Genomic DNA, 16,332 nt, shown 5'->3' with positions numbered 1-16,332 from the left:
TTGAGAAGAGCTTTATAAAGACACAGTGTAATGTATTTGATACTGTAAGATTGTTTGTTTGCATAATTTAATTCTTACATCAGCTTCTCCTTTCTTCTTTAAAAGTAGATCCTCCTGGCTGAGAACAAACAGCATGCAATCACGATGCATACAATAGAGTTCTTCAGTGAGAATTTGGACACAGATAGGACCTTGTTGCTTTCTCCTGTTCTTTAATCACAGCCTGAGCTGCCTGATGCCATCACCCAGAGTCTCTCTTGTCTTGCTTAGACATGAAAGAGATTGCAGCCAAACGTGGGCTTTCCATTTGCCACTTAGTCTGTGCCTGTCTTTGAAGTTTATTTCAAGAAGTACTCCCTGACAAAGTAAGAAGGCAGGTTTTCATGTGAGATTATATCCCTTGCAAAATATTCCCTCAGCAGTGAGAAGGAGACATGATGTAAGAAGAGAGCATTCCCTTCCTTGCTTTTTACCAGGCACTAAGAGGGTGACCTCTGTGATTCTCCCGATAGAACAGAGGCAAGAAAAACCCTTTGTCATGATGAAATCCAAACCTCCAACATGACGGGGCACAGCATGAACAGCCAGACCGTCATTTTCCTTTCCTTTCAGATAACCCAAGCATGCATCTCGTGGCTGATGTTAAAGGTGATCTGCAAATGGGGGTTAGCAGTGAAACACAGTAAACCTGAAACTCTTAAAAATTCTGCAGCAAAGCCAGAAAATATTAGATTTTATATTCTTTGTGTTTGGAAGATAAATAAGGCAGTGATAGAAGAACAACTACTTCAGGCTTTACTTGTCATAGAGAAAATAACAACACATGTACTGTTAATTGAACATCAGTCACAAGTTACCTACTTTATTTGGACAAGGCAACTTTGTGCTCTTAAAGTTCAAAATGGATCACAGTTCTTACCTGGTGAGTCATTTAGGAGATAAACCAGTAGAGCTGCTAACCAGCATATGAAACGATATGGTGTGATAGGCTTGCAACTACCTGTGTGTGTGACCTATAATTTCTCTGCAGGGGAAGGTGAGATTGCACTTCCTCACAATAAAATGAACGTTTTAAGGGGCACCTTGCCCCTGAAATTTGAGGTGTGCCTTTTCACACTGCTCCACCAGTTTCACTCCCTTCTTCACCCTGGTGCTTCTGCCTTCCTTCCTTCCACTGCTGCTTCGGCAGCAGCCTCTGCTTTTAGCTAGACCTGCATCGGTGATGCATCTTCCAGTGGGAGCCAGCCGAGCTGAACTATCAGCAAAAACACTTTTTGAGCTCTGAGATCAGTTCCTTCCCAGGATGTTGTGTCAGCTTCCCTACCTTCTGCCTGCCATTAACTGCGGTGGACCCCCAGGTCAAACAACTGGCCAAAAATCTGGAAAGCAGCTGACGGTCAGAGCAGCTCCTACTCAGCATGTCCTCTCAGAGGGCACGCTCCTGGCCTGGTCCTTTTGAGTGGCTGGACCTGCTTGACCCAATTTGTGGATTTTTGATCACTCCCCTGGGTCACTGATTTTCCACTTGAGGTTATTGGTTTGACCCCCAAACCGTGGGTCACTTGGGAGGTGTGATATGGCCCTTTGAACTCTGAACTCATCAGGAGCCAACAAAAACAGTGAGGGGGGGAGAAGAATTTCATTAAGACCTCCTCAGAGGTGGCAATGTCTGCTGAGCAAAAAGGCAGGGATTGTTTTGCTTCTTGCAGAAACAAGCAGAACATCTACAAGGGCCTGCCAAGTAGAAAGTGTTTGGTTTGAGTTGTTACGGCAATTTAAGGATAAACAACAGCATATACTTTTACACCATGAGCTATCAAGTGAAAATGGTGTTGCTTCAGAGGAGCCCTGCTCTTCCTGCTGGGAGCTGCCCCCAGCATCCCAGACTTATTCCTAATGGTGACAGCATTTTTATAGCCAGAGCTTGATATCTGTAGGTGTTTCTTCTACCTCAGACAGACTTTCTGATGCTTAATTTGACACAATTGGGGAGGGAAGACTGGTTTTTCCTATATTTTCAGACTTGTCAGATGGAGGTTCGTGTCGGAGGTTCATGGAGACCCCAGGCTGTTGGTTTGCAGTGTGAGCAGCTTCCTAAGAGCAGGCTTCACCAGGCATGGCTGCTAGGCGGGGAAGAATGAATCCTCAGGAAATAACTCCGCTTCAACGTGCAGTGCTGGTCATAAAAGGGAAGAAAAGTGTCCTCATCGTAGCGTGTGTATCTGCACACATAACACCCACGGGGATCACCAGGGGAAGTGAGCTGGAGAGCGTGGTGCAGCCACGAGGTTATCTTTCATGAAATTTCCCAGTCCTGCTGCCGGGGGGCTGCCTTTCGAGCAGTTACTAGGGTTTCCCAAGGTTTTACTCATGCAAGAGTTCTGGTAATCGTTGGTTAGATCACTGCTTGTATTATTGCCAAAGCTGCTAAAAAACCTCACAAATCTTCTGTCTTCCTGGGGCTTTCCTAAAGGATCCATGTGAAGTGGATTCAAGCCTTGTCTGCATGTACAGCTTCTCCTCCCAGCTGCTAAGCCCTGACCGTGGGGAAGACGATTGAGAATGATACCACCCGTGGGTGTTTCACCCTCAGAGAAGGGAAACTGGTGCTGAGAGTGAACAGCTGGGATATTTCTTTATTTTTTAAAGAAAGATTTTTTCCTTCCCACATGTTCCTCTCTGCAGTTTCTCTACACATCCAGAGACTGTATTAGCTGTAAGTGAACCCGCGATGGATTTTGTTTTGTAGCATAGGTAACAGCAATGAAGACCTGATGGCACAAGCTCAAGCAGCTTGGGTACATGCCTCAGGTCTGGCACGCTTGCGCTTCGATTGCTCAAGCACATCTTCACTGCACAGTCCTGGGTCAAAGCTGGCTGAATGTGCTACGCTCTGCACAGCCACAGCTTGTGTGGCAATGGTGTCCCACTGTCTCCTAGAACTGGACCGGCTGAGCTTTCCCGGAAACAGCTCTTTGGGCTGGACGGCAAAACACATCCCCCTCTTTTCCTGTAACATCCAGACCTCGCGTGAGTTGAGGGATGAGCTGTGTGCTGAAGGCTCAGTAGATGATGCTGGTGGCTCAGTCCTGTTCTCCACAGTCATTTTGGTACCAATTCATCTTGAATTTGTTATTTTGGAGTAATTCAATTTTGCGGTTAGAGCTCTGTCCAAAAGCTACCCGACTCTTCAGTGAGTTCTGGATCAGGTTCCAAGCTCAGTCCCTTTTTAATGTGATCCACAAGAATTTGGTTGATTATAGCTGCCAATGAGAACATCTTACAAAATCTAATATACAGGATTTTGAGCATTATCCTTATATTAAAAGGTGATAGGTGTAGGTTTGACATTTGTTCCTGTTGGTTTGCTGCTTGACACAAAGCAGTTCCTACCATTGCAGAAGCCTTTTATGATTGGAAGTGCACAGAGGAATTGGAAGCTGAGTGTGATGGGACTCACTAGTGAACGAGTCTTCATATAGAAATACACGGAGCAACTCTTTGGCCTGTCGTGGAAATCAGGCTTTGTTGCAAGGTGTAGGTGTGTGAGCAGAGAGAGCAGTTGTCTCAATGCATGAAGTTAAGAGTCTTTTTAGTATCTCCGAGGGTGGCTTCAGGCCCTTCAGCACTTTGTCTGGACTGTCTCACCGGGAGGGGGTGGGGGGGAAGCCGGGAGTGCCTGTCTTTTATAATGTTCTGTTTTTAAAGCAAAAAGTCTCTGGGGAGCATAGGGTCCTAAAAGTCCAAGGCCTGGAATTCTTCCTTTTGCTCTTTCCATTTTAAACAGGAAACATTTGCACTAAGTTATTCCAGGGGGAGAACTGTAGGTTCATTTCAAGGCAGATAATGTTTGTTCATTGCCTGTGTCCGTGATTTACCCCATGGGCTTAAACGAGTGCAGCAGAAAACCACATGTTTTGTTTTACTTCATGCGAAACAAGTTCCAGTGGAGTCTGGGAGCCCAGATTAAGAAAGGGAGAGCATGCTTGTAAAATCTCTGTGTGAACAAAAGGGAGGCATTGACGAATTGTGAACACCTGATCTGCTGTACCAGAATGATGACTTTTTTAATAACTCTATGCAAAGAATATTTAAACAGTTGTTGAGTTCAGTCCCAAAGCCACAGAGCAGGTGTAACTGATTTATACTTTCAGCCCCTGTTTTGGGTCAAAACTCTGCCGTCTTCCTTCAGCTCTCACTCGGAGAGAAGCTTCCTCTGCAGTCAAGGGGAGGTTTTGCCCAAAGTACAAAGACATTTGCAATCAGACTGGCAAAAACTCCTAATTGAGTTGAACTTTTGGGGATGCTCTGGTGACATGTCTGTGAGAACATTTCAAAAGTATGACAAGTTAAGCTGTACTAGGAAAAAATATCAATGCTTCGTTAGTGCAAATCATGGAATTAAGATGCAGAAAGCTACAGAGAGGGCTCCACAGCACATCCTCAGGGATGACATGTTCACATGTTGCTTTTCATGTGAACTAGAGCTTGTCAGATCCATACTGATGCAGACAAGTTACAGGGCTGTTGTAATATCAGCCCTTCTAGATCACAGGAGTTTTTTTGAAACCCCATTGGCAGCTCCCCCATTAAACACAGGTATTGTAGCCTGACATCCCTTTTGTTTCTTCCAGGAGTTCCAGTTTTTCCAACTGTGGTGTTTGGAAAGTTTTACAGCCTGACATGTTAGGAGAAAAAATAGTGGGAAATGGCTTGGAAAGCGTGAATATTTGTGCACATAAAGCTTATGGGATTTGCAGACTTGCAGACCCAACTCATCTGTTTATCCTCAGGCTAGATAAGATTCAGTCAAACATGCATTGTTTAAAGGAGCTTTGTTTCCATTATGGCAAATGGATCACAGGAGGCTGACTTTGGGAGCTGAAGGGCTCCAGTGCTCCCCCATTGTAAAAGGGCTGTGATGTGCGCTGGACCTTTCCTCCAGTGTCCTGGGTGTTACAGACTTTTGTAGCGTGCAGGTGGGAGGCTTGTTATCCTTCAGAAGTTCTTTTGATTCATCTGGACCTGTCATGCTTGAGGTGGCATTTCCTTTCCCAAAGTAAACATAGATTGTGAGTACAATAATGTGTCGCTTGGCTAGTAGACTGCCTTTTTATGTGCTTTATTATGTTTTTCCTCCTCAGGCGTGGACCTGCAGAGCCATTGGAATATTTAACAGGGCCACGAGTAATATACAAAGAGAGAGATCTTCCCTACTACCAAGGAGGACAGCCTGTTGTCCACCCGTCTAAGGGGAACTACATCCGTGCTCCGGACACAAGAGTAGCAGAATTGAGGTACCCCCAGTACTACCCAGCCCAGCCCGTTACAAACCAGCACAAAGGACCCCTCCGGCAGGACGTCCCACCTTCCCCTCCTCAGTCTCACCGAGCACCAGCTTATAATGAAATTGTCCGACACCGTGGGACCAGTCCAGACCAGTACCAGTACAGGCAACAGGATCCCAGGCAGAAGAACCCCATGACTGCAGCTGTATAGCCACGCTTTGGACTTGCCAGCACAGCCTGGGGGGAATCCCGTCAGACATCATCTTTGTAGAGTTGTTCCCAAGCGTAGCTGCCTGTAAGAATGGCACACGAGACCTGGAGTCGTTCTTACTGAGCTGGGCTCAGCGTAGGTGCTTTCTAACAGGCGAACTAAAGCCACGTGAGGTACGATGTGTTTTGAGTACGTGAGGTACCAGACAGTTGAGTATTTTTTAATTCCTTTTAAAAATAGAAAGTGGCTGCTGGAAATGAAGCGCAACACTTAATACACCTCAGGGCTATTTACCGAATGCAGTTACACCTATACAGTATGTAGCTGTCTGTATAAGGGCAGTGGTGTCTCCAGAGTTTACTTCAGAGAGCTGTTGTAGAGCCTCTAAGTGAGAACACAGCGTGCAGTAGGGACTTCATGCAGAGCTGGGGATCTTGTGTAATCCAGTGTGTGATCGTGAGTTGACAAGGGACTGCCGTGGAGGTAGCGGCCACATTCCAGGCTCGTTCAGACCAGAGGCTCTGTCCTTTAAGGATGCTGCAGTTCCAGATTTGTAATCTGGCCTCTATCTTCCTCTTTCTGTTTGATGGTGGCAACATTTATCTTGTAGCCTTCATTCTTTTGCAAGATTCTCCTCTTATTGCACCTGCTGCATATGGAGTAAGGCAAAAAGCTTTATCCGCCATGCTAGGACAGGCTCGGAGAGGACAAGGCAGTCACCTACCTGAGAAGTGTGTGTCTGTAAATGTGTGTGTGTGCGCTTGCGAGTGTTTCCTAGTTATACGGTGTGCGCTCTTTAAATGTAAACCCTGGAGATCAGATCCTCAGCTGCTGTCAGTGTCGCTCATGGGGTTTCAGTGGAGCTGGCCTGTAAGGAGTGGCTGAGGAGGTGGCCATGGACATGGACTCCCTAACTCATATTAAGTTCCTGTGTCAGGTGCTGCCTTGGCTCCGGCTGGGCAGCCCCTTCGCGGCCCGCTCCAGCCAGGGTTACAGCCAGGTGCCTGCCAGCGGCGTGCCCTGCCCTCAGGAGCCCATAGCCACCTGAAGGCACCTCTCGGTGCAGGGCCCACCCCCAGTCCCCCAAGGGAAGCTCAGCCTCGGGCAGTGCCAAGTGCCAAACTACTCAAGTTCCTGCAGCTGGGGCCGTCAGGCCAGCAGGGAAAGGGGCTTTTCACAGCAAGGGGTGAGGGAAAAGACAAGGAAAGGGACAGAGAGGGCTTCAAGACCCTGGAGCCCGGGAGGAAGAGGAGAAGAATAGCTGTTTGCTGCAAGTTATTTGCAGCAGTGCATAGGAAAGGAGGAGGTGTGGGTGGGGAGAAGGGACCAGCAGCGCAGCAGAGCCGTGGGGGGACAGGGCGGTAGGGTACGTGCTTGGCTTTTTGCCCCGTGCAGCCTGAGGTTGCTCTGCAGCCAGCCAGCCTGGGAGGAGGTTGGAAATGCACATCCCCAGCCATGCACAGGGACCTGTGCTGCCCGGCCCAACAGGGCTGGGGCTGCTCAGAGATGTGTCTCAAGGATTTTGTCACAGGGAAACCATACAGTCTTGCCACCTAGAAATATATTTTGTGAAGTTTCCAAGTGTCCTTAATTCCTTGACTTCTGCCTTTTGAGAGTGTTATTAAACCATTTGGGCTCCTCTCCTCATCAGGGAGAGACTGTGACCTGGCCAAGGATTAAGCACAAGGATTTCTTTGATGTCTTTTTGACACCTTTGGTATGCAACAGATTAAATCGCATAGGTCACTTCCCAGGTATTAAATATCCCCAGGAAGGTTTCTCCTGCTAGGAGCATGTCCCTTTACTAGATATCCCTGGGAAAAGGGCTCGTTAGGCGCAGGGCAGGGTGGGTCTGTGCGCTGCTGCTTTCCAGGGGCCACCACCGGTAGGTAATGGCCCTGATGAGAAGCAGCGTTCAATCCCAGCCAACGTTTCTTCTGTGCTGCTGATGCTGGTGGGAGACTGGCGTATCCCTGAGGCACAGGGAGCGCTTGCAGCTGCCCGGCTGGCTGGCAGGCTTTAGCATTTGCATTCTCACCGATCTCTAACCACCAGCCAGGCTGGGAAGCAGGGGAGAGGAGAGAGCTTTGGGCTGGTGGGGGAACATCTCCGTGATTCAGATACTGGGCTGGACTCCCCAGGGCAGGGGCAGGCGCAGCTCTAAGTCCAGTCAGGAGGAAGCATTGGTGGGAGGGAGAGAGGGAGGGAGAGGAATGCAACCGATTATGAAGCAAGTGCGTACGGTTCTTGTTCCATTTCTTTCTGCCCTCTTCCCTAGTAATGTAGGAGGGGAAAAAACTCTGGAGGGAGGGTTGGATGTAAAGCTGGATGTCTCTCGGTACCATCCATAAATTAGGCGCATTCCCCAAGGAAACTCTGCCTGTCGTGTACGTGCTGTACACAGCCTTGTACTTCTCTCAAAGATTTTTAGATGCTGTAGGATACTCAGCCAGGACTTGGCAGCCACAGGGTAGCCGCTGGTATTATGAAGGCCTGCTGAAAGTGAAGCGAAAACAAATTAAAATACTTTCCTTTCCCTCCTTGAAATATAACCCCTGATACATTTGATCCAGCTGTAAAGAAACTAATATGTTTGTGACAGTGGCTTTATCAAGCCAGGCCACAATTAAGAACAGCTCTGAATATAAGCTACTGCCTTTATAAATCACTCTCAACTAACCCTTCGAATGACATCACAGCACAGTGAACAGAACTTATTTACAGTATTTCAAGAGCCAGGGCCAAATAAAATCTGGATGGAAACAGCTTCTGGGTTATTTATAGCCTTTGAAGGACCTGCACAATTGTCTCCCCGTAACCTGAATCTCTCCTTAAGAGCTCCCCTTAACTGCATCGGCTCCACTTGGGTGAGGCGGACAGATCAAACAAACATCTTCTGAGCTGTTAATCTTACCCAACAGGTTATTAAATGATGCTTCTGCTGTTAAATCAGTACAGAGCTTAAAAAAAAAAAAGTGTTACAGGTATAATATATGGATGCATCCTACAGGTGAGGAGCTAAGGAGGAAGAACAGTCTGACTTAGCTGGGGGAACAAGACCAAAAAGTATTACAGAGCATCTCATCAGTCTCTGGTGCCATCATTCTGGGAGAAAACTGCCATTTGCTGGTTTAATATCTGGTAGAGGTACGGTATTTTCAAAAGTATAATGTGTAACTACAGTATATATAGTCAGCTTCTCTGCAGTGTAAAATGTATGATTTTAGCACCATATTGTGGAAAAATATGTACCGTGCAGAATTCACGAGGTGCTATAACTGACGGTTGAAAATACACACTTGCAAAATCCAAAAGAGCCGTTAAGTAACAAGTTGTTCTTTTCCCCATATGTCCATATGTTTGGGAAAATTATGAGTCTGAAATGCTCTTGACACGTAATTGCCTCACACTCCCTCATCCAAAATGTGCCAGTCCAGCAGTAAAGTTACTGACGTAGCGGGTGTGAAGGGAGAGCTTGGGTTTGCCACAGGAGCAGCGTGCCATAAGTGTGCGTGTGAACAGGAGTCAAGACAAGAGGGAGAGAGGCCCGCTCCCACGCGAAGCTGGAAGCTTTGATTTCCTGAGCCGGTGGCGTGCAGCCTGTGTTTCTGGCTCTGGCGCGGGGCCAGCCAGGCCCAGCAGTTGAAAGATTAAGAGATAGAAAAAGAGCCTGTGGATTTTCTGAGTGACCACCCACTAGTGAGCCATGATCTTGGCCTGCGAGCAGACATTACCACTGTGATATATTATGATGCAGAAGTCTCTAGGCATCCTTCGAATGCATAAAGAAATATCAATTGCCCTTTGTGGGGGGGAAAAAAGGGGAACTAAGCATTTTTTTTAAAAAAAAAAAAAAGGCTCCTGCCTTGAAAAAGTGCATGCAGCCCTGAATTCCAATTCACTCCAGCTTCCTGATCTAGAAATAGCTTCACATGCTGCCTAATTTTTTTACAGATGAATTGTGCTACCTCCTCCTCCCAGCCATCACAGATTTGTTTATCAGAGAGTCAGTGCTGTGAGAATCCTACCAACTGCTCTGCCAGGGCCACATCCTGACACTGCTCTGAGCAGGGGCTGTTTTGCACTTCCAAAAGGCCCTACACCTGTGCTCTCCATCACAGTTGTTCTGCAGAGTCTCTAAGCCTTACGTGCAAAATCGGAAGCACTATTCGCTATCTCTGCATGGAAGAGAAGGCTTTGTAAGACACTGTTCTGTTATCGTGGGAGAGAGCGAGGTGTTTGTGATCCTGACAATACCTGTGTGCTTAAGTGAAACTGATTTAAAAATCATGCGTGATTGTTTTGGGGGAGAAATTCAACACACAATTCGAGAGGTTTTTTCTAGTACCACATCAAAGATTTTGATCTTTTGTTACATATGGCTATATAAATTTTACCTGTTTTATTTTGCATTAAAATAAAGGCTTTAAGACTATATATGATTATGTATTTGTATGTAGACTCTTTCTCGTCTTTGTATCTACAAAGTTGTCCTCGCCCCTGGATGTGATTTGATATTAGAAGATCATGCATGATCAGGCCGGATCAGAATTGGTAAGGTGACTTTTTAAATAAAAAAAACCCAACACAACAGCTATGCATTGCCTTGTAGAAAAAAAACATCGCAGGGCTTAGCTTGATTCAAATCTGCATTGTCTTCAGTTGTAGAGCCGGAGTCCTGATCTCATAGCCCTGACTGAAAGAGGAAGCGAGAGAGAAGTCCCCTGCCATCTCTGCAAATTTCAGCTTAGGCAACTGCATGTTCCTTTCTAGGGTTCCCCAGACAGTTTCATCTCAACATCGAGCTCTTCTCTTGCTGTCGGTAACAACTGAGCTGTTCTGCGGCCGCATAGCAGGTATGAGGTCCAACCAGCCAAGGCTGTATTTCAGAGAGATGGCTGCAGCACTAGCTTGCCAGAGATTTAGGACTCCTTGAAAGTTTTACACAGGTACTTAACTTGAGGTACGTGGGTCATTTCACTGAAGCTGATGACACTACTTTTCATACTCCAGATTATGCGTAAGCATAAATCTTTGTAGGATCAGAGCTATGGGTTGCAAAGCACACTGAGATTCAGGCAAGAGTGTTATGTTAGATGAAGTAATTTTCAAAATAGCAGATATTTAAGTGAAAAGTCACTAGAAATCAGAGAAGGAAGAATGTAGCCTTTGAGGTGAAAATTTTGGTTTACTACAAAGGAAAAGGAAAGAGTAAAAGAACAAAACAGAAGGACAGAGAAGTGCAGGAGGTTGACGACACAAGATATAGCAGAAATTGCAGTAATGGTTCAGTAAAAATAAATGTGTACTGCACTCCAAAACATTTTGAATGCAGATCTTGGTATTTATGGCCAAGACAGTTCATGGGCAATTCTGAGTCAATTTTAGCATGTATTAAATTATAATTCACATAGATGCCCATTTTAAAAGTTACTGGGTTATAACTTGCACTCATAGCTAAAAACTGGACAAATAAACTGCTGATACCTCAGTTTCTCCTTCTGATGAAGTTGTACAAAGAGTGCAGAAGACAAACAAGGAGGTATTAAAAGCTGGAAAGTCGGTGACCACAGTTTCAGAAGGTCTTCTGCCTTGGCAGTGGTCTCCTGTGGTTTCCCCACAGCAGCACTCACTTCCCTGAGACCTGGGCTCAAGTTAAGATCTGTTTTGTAGTCACTGCTGAGTCTGTATAAAGAAGTACGTGGAGCCATTTGACTGTTAATGAACCGGACTACACTGTCATGAGACCTGTACTCGGCTGTAAGCAGCGAGGGATGCAGTGCCTTTCCCTCATGGAGGGTCTCAGAGCTGCGGTACCCTCCACAGCAGAAATGCAGTGACCTACTGCAACATGGCAGCAGCTGAGCATTACCCCGGAGGCAGACCATAGCAGCCTCTCAGGGGTGAGGACCATGGCAGCTGTGCTACTTGGGAGGCTTTTGGGAAGCAAAACGCCATTATCAAGATTGGAGCGGAGCTGGGCTGCTCCTGCAGCCTCCCAGAAAGCGTTCAGGGCTTTTAATAAGCCGCAGAGGCTTCTGGCTCAAAGGCTGTGGAGGCCTCCTGGGGAGGTTGTTCAGGCTCCCTACGCTTGGTGCACTCGTCCCCGCAGAGAAGGTGCGGAGGCGCTGAGGCATGGCTTGGGAAGGCGCGGAAGCAAATGAGACTGAGAAGGGATCCTCTTTCCCAAGTACGGGATCTGCTCCGGGGAGAGCAGCTTTGCCACTGTTTCTTCCCATGGGCTGGAAGGGAGTGCCTGACACAGGCAGCCGGAGAGACAGGATTGCTCTGGGAATCAGGAAGGAGAGGTGAGGGGGGAGAGTGGGAAATGACAGAAAGAGGTAACTGCAGCAAAGGAAAAGGGGTAAGAAATTAAAATAGGTTGTGAAGGGGAAGGTGGGGGGGTGTCAGGCCTGAGAAGGAAATAGGTGGTGGAGAGAAGAAGGGATTGTCCCTGATGTGCGAAGTTGACGTGCCAACAAGGAAGGTGGCACTTTCTGATACGCTGACCACTGTTCCCCAATTTCCATTTTGCATCCCAGGCTTGTGACACCCCACCACCGAGCCCAGAGTCAGGACCTGTTTGCAGCACAAAGGTACCCATGCCTGAGGGAGGAAGCAGAAGGGCAAGTAGAAATCATGAGGAAACCCATCAGCCAGCATGGGGAGAGACAGACACCCCTCATCCATCACTGCCCCCTCCCCTAGATCATATCTTGCCACCCAGATCTCGGCCTGCTCCCCACACGCGTCCCGTCACCTCCCTGGGTACCACTGACACAACAGCGCCCCCTTCCCTATCTGCCTCTTTCATCCCCGGTTCGCCCTGATCTCTGACGGCCCCAAAGCCACGTAGACCTTCAAACACAACTTTTGCCTTCGCTGCTGAGAAGCCTCGAGCCACCTGTGAGCACAGGTAACCAACACCAAGAGTTTTACTGGCACCTGAAAGCAATACGGAGTCAAAGCACGCGTCCCCCAGGGCCGGCGTTCCCGCAGTGCGGGCTGGGGTTGCGCCGTCATTACGGACAGGCACAAGTTGCAGTCACTCCTGAACCAGTTGCTTTGTGGGTATAGATTGCAAGAAAGACACAGATTTTATTTCCACCGTCTTTTTGCTTGTCTAGTACAAGCCTTTGACATGCGCAAAAGCTGTTTTATTGCTGGCCTGGCACAAAAATCCTGAACTAGTTTCAGAGGCCAAAAAGGTGATTATAGTCTTTAAAACAGAATTAATTCTCAAACTGTTCCCAAAATATGCCTGACAAACTAACCCAAGCCAGACGAGTTGGCTGTGCTAATGGCAAAAAAACCTCAGTGCAGAGGAAACAGCCCTGCTTCGCTTTTCCAGCAGAATATCTGCATCTGAAAGAAAATAATTTATTGGGAAATGTGTACAGTAGAGTAAAATTGCAAAGTAAGACATTCAATGAGGATTCTATATAAAACCGTGCCCTTTGCCTCCAGCAGGTAATGAATAAAAATGATATAAAGAAGCAATGAACATTCAATGTTTTATATTTAAAATACATTTTGTGAGGAAAACAATGTGGCATAGAAACAGGACTGAAAGGTTTTCCAAGATAATGCCAGAAGCTGCAAGATGTTAGCAGCATTGTCATATAAGTTTCAAGGTGTAGGTTTTTAATTTTCTCTTATGAATCACAGAAGCAGTTGTGAAAGCTGTCATTAAAATTCATTACAAGAAAAGTAAACTTACATTAAAACCTACCCCATTCTTCTCCAAATTCTTGGTACTGGTTAGGAAGCAGTGTCTGCTTCTCTGCCAAAACCTTACCTACGCAATGTGATTTAATCTCTAGGCTCTGTTAAATTTTCATACATTCTATCCTTCAATCCAGACTACAAAAAAAAAAGAAAAAGATAAAAAATTGCAGCCTAGATTTTCAAACCAGCAAGCTACGATTTTAAGAGGCTTCATCTGCCATAATTTTTCTAGGAATAAAAAGAGAATAAAAGATAGAGCAAATACGAAGAAACTAGTTTATAAGTAAATAAAGCGGCCCTCCCTTCCTCCTTCCTTCCCTTTTCCCTTCCTTCTAGGTATATATCTGCACATACGTACATGCATATATACTTAGGTATTGCTGCTATTCATCTAAAAGCCAGTTTACTTTTCCAACTTATTTCTAGCTATTCCCTCTCCCCGAAGGAGATTCAGTAGTTACAGTGATACATGTGCTTGAGAAAAGTGGTAAAAACAGTGACCTCCTAGCTTCGTGAGTGGATGGATGTACAGAACAGCTGGGACTGAGCCGCGCACAGCAAAGTGAGGAGGAAGTTTTCAGACAGAGCAGCATTTCCACGTGCTACACATCACTCCAACGGCTGCATCTCTGTAAGTGACAGTTTCAGAGGTGGGTTGAGTTTGCAGGGAGGTCCCTGCCCCGGCTGTTGGAAGGATTTGCCAGGGTTGCTGCCATGGGTGAGGGCTCCCGGACAGGCACCGGGACTGTGGCGCAGCGGCAGTGCACTCGGTGGCCTGGCCAGGATGGGAAGGGTAGGTGGCATGTCTAGGGACGTTGAAACCAGAGCATCAGTTAGAGCGATCGTGAGGCTGCTCTGATTATGTTAAGCAGCCTGACAGCCTGCTGGTTATTTCAGCAAGCAGAGGAAATCAAAGGCACTCTTAGCATGTCCATGTGCCAGCTCTGCGTTCAGGTTTGGCCAAATCAATCACAACTAGTTCAGTTACAGGAGTGTTGGGTACAAGAAGGGTGTTTCTGGGTCTGTTCAGAGAGGCACATGCACACATCCTCTTTACCATGGAGAATTTCTTTCCTTGCTTCCCTCTTTCCTTGTTCATCTCTTCCCTCCCTTGGAAGTAAGCCCTCCAGGCCAGTTATTTTTCTTTATATGTAAGAAAAGGACAGGGAGGCCTCAGTCCAACGTGCATTTAGCGCAGTTTTGCTGCCAGTCTCCCTCTCCTGCCCCATCCCTCCATCCTAGCACTTGGTCCCACCCCATCCCCCATGTCCTCTCTCCTTCCCCTGTAGGGATTTTCATTGCTGTGAAAGGACAAAGGCAACCGAGCTGCTATTGGGGGGGGGGGGGGGGGAAGACTGACTTATTTTTTCTTCTCTGAGCTGTTTGTAACATGGATCGTTTCCCAACTCAGTTCCCCAAATTGCTTTGATGGCACAACAGAGTGGATAGAGCAGTGATGGGAACAAGGCTGGGGGTGAGGATGGGTTGCAGAGTGGTTAGAATGCTGTTGCTACAAAACAGAAAAGGAAAAGAAAAGCAAGAATGCTAAATCACAGCCAAATCACAATGTATTTAGGGGCAATGTATTTGAAAAGCCAAGCACCATCTTCTGCAACGGTTACATTCCTCTGCACGTTTACTTCTGGCCAAGTTTCCTGAAAGCAGAGGCAGCATTCACCAAGTTTGAATTCCTGAGGCTCTCGCCTGTGGATTTTCTTCTGTGTTTAGCATTAGGAAAAGAGGGGAAATTGTGAGGCTTCACTTAGGCTGTGGCTTTTCCCCTTCCTGGGATGAGTTATGCATGGAGGCATCAGGGACCCCAGGGACCCCACTCCCCCTTGCAAACCAGGGGTAACACACATGTCACCTCAACGGCCTGGGGACACGGGACACAGGGGGAGACAGTGTAGTTGTGGGCCCAGCTGTGCAGGGCATGCTGAGGTTCCCACCTACTTGGGCATCCTCAGCTCAGGATGGCTGCTGCCCAAAGCCTCCTGCCTGAGGGGTACAGGGGACAGCAAGGTGTCGATCAGAGCAGCATGTCCCAAAGCATGGCTGGGGTGGTCACTGTCACAGCGAGGGCACTATCCTGGTGGGTTTTTTTGTAGGACTTTTTTGTTCCCCTGGCAGGAGCTGGCTAAGGGATGCCAGCAAATCCAGTCACCTTGCAATGTGGTTTGTATCAGTCACGGGTTTGGCCAGCAGCAGTGACGTTTGGCCGGTGCTCCCTGGGCCCGTCTGCCAGCTGAGCTTGGGGTCCCCCCAGCCCCGCAAGCTCTGGAGAACCATGGGAGCCCTTGGCCCAACACGGGCAGTGTTTGGGGCAGTGTTTCAAGGAGAGCAGCTTTTGTTTTGGCTGTTTGGTTACATGTCTCCTCCTGGACGTTTAAGCTGAACAAGAGGCAGTTCTTTGCTAACAGCCTCGCTGAAGCAGGGACTGGGTACCGAGCCTACAGGGCAGCTCTGAGGGCCCTCTGCTTTGGGGAATGCTGTGATGCTTTATGTACGCAGGACGTTCAGGTTTATCCTCTAGCTGCCAAGTAACCTGCTTGTCTGCCTTAATTTGCTAAGCCTTTTTTTATTTTTAAGAAATCCTTGCCCTTCTCCCCACACCTCCTAGAGCCAGAGCCTTGGCTCACAAAACATGGATCAGTGTGAAAACATAAAATAGGCCTAACAAACGTTGAGCGCAGGCAGGCGCATTGCACAGGTCCCGCTGCAAGGCAGGCAGGCTCCGGATGCGGTGATTCAGCCCAACGTGCCGTCCCCTGCCGCATCCCAGACAGTCTGTGTGCAGGGGAGGGTGGTGGGGCTGCCCGGGCGCTTTGGCCAGCACTGGCTGATGATTAAGCAGGGTGTGGGCTCAGTTTACTTTTACCCCTGCTGTGAGCCTTCTCAAGCTAAGATGTTTTAAGTTGTCCTTATCCTCAGATTAATAAATGCTGCACTGTGGGAGTGTAAACACAGGAAAAGAACCGGACAAAAAAAAAAAACCAAACACCCCCAAAAATTCAGGCTGGTGCTGTGCAGTCAGGACATTTCTTTTCCTAACAGGATATGGGATCAGAGGAAAAAAAATATGCATTATATAACATGTGTCCGGGG

The 16,332-nt window shown here is 47.3% G+C and overlaps 1 protein-coding gene across 4 annotated transcripts in view; it reads left to right on the top strand.

The window, feature by feature from the left end:
* PARD3B (par-3 family cell polarity regulator beta) overlaps positions 1 to 9,934 on the top strand; it is a 422,926-nt gene extending 412,992 nt beyond the window's left edge. For 3 of the 4 annotated variants that reach the window (XM_075756447.1, XM_075756445.1, XM_075756448.1), the window contains one exon: positions 5,145 to 9,934. In XM_075756447.1, the coding sequence (XP_075612562.1) occupies positions 5,145 to 5,499 (355 nt within the window). In that variant the 3' untranslated portion in view covers positions 5,500 to 9,934. The remainder of the gene's footprint in view (positions 1 to 5,144) is intronic. The other variant, XR_012836057.1, reaches the window with a different exon arrangement.
* Positions 9,935 to 16,332: the final 6,398 nt, after the last annotated feature.

Source organism: Balearica regulorum, chromosome 6, assembly GCF_011004875.1.
Source record: "Balearica regulorum gibbericeps isolate bBalReg1 chromosome 6, bBalReg1.pri, whole genome shotgun sequence".
Taxonomy (NCBI): Eukaryota; Metazoa; Chordata; class Aves; order Gruiformes; family Gruidae; genus Balearica; species Balearica regulorum.
Note: the sequence above shows the minus strand (reverse complement) of the source record. Positions and strands in the feature narration are given on the sequence as shown.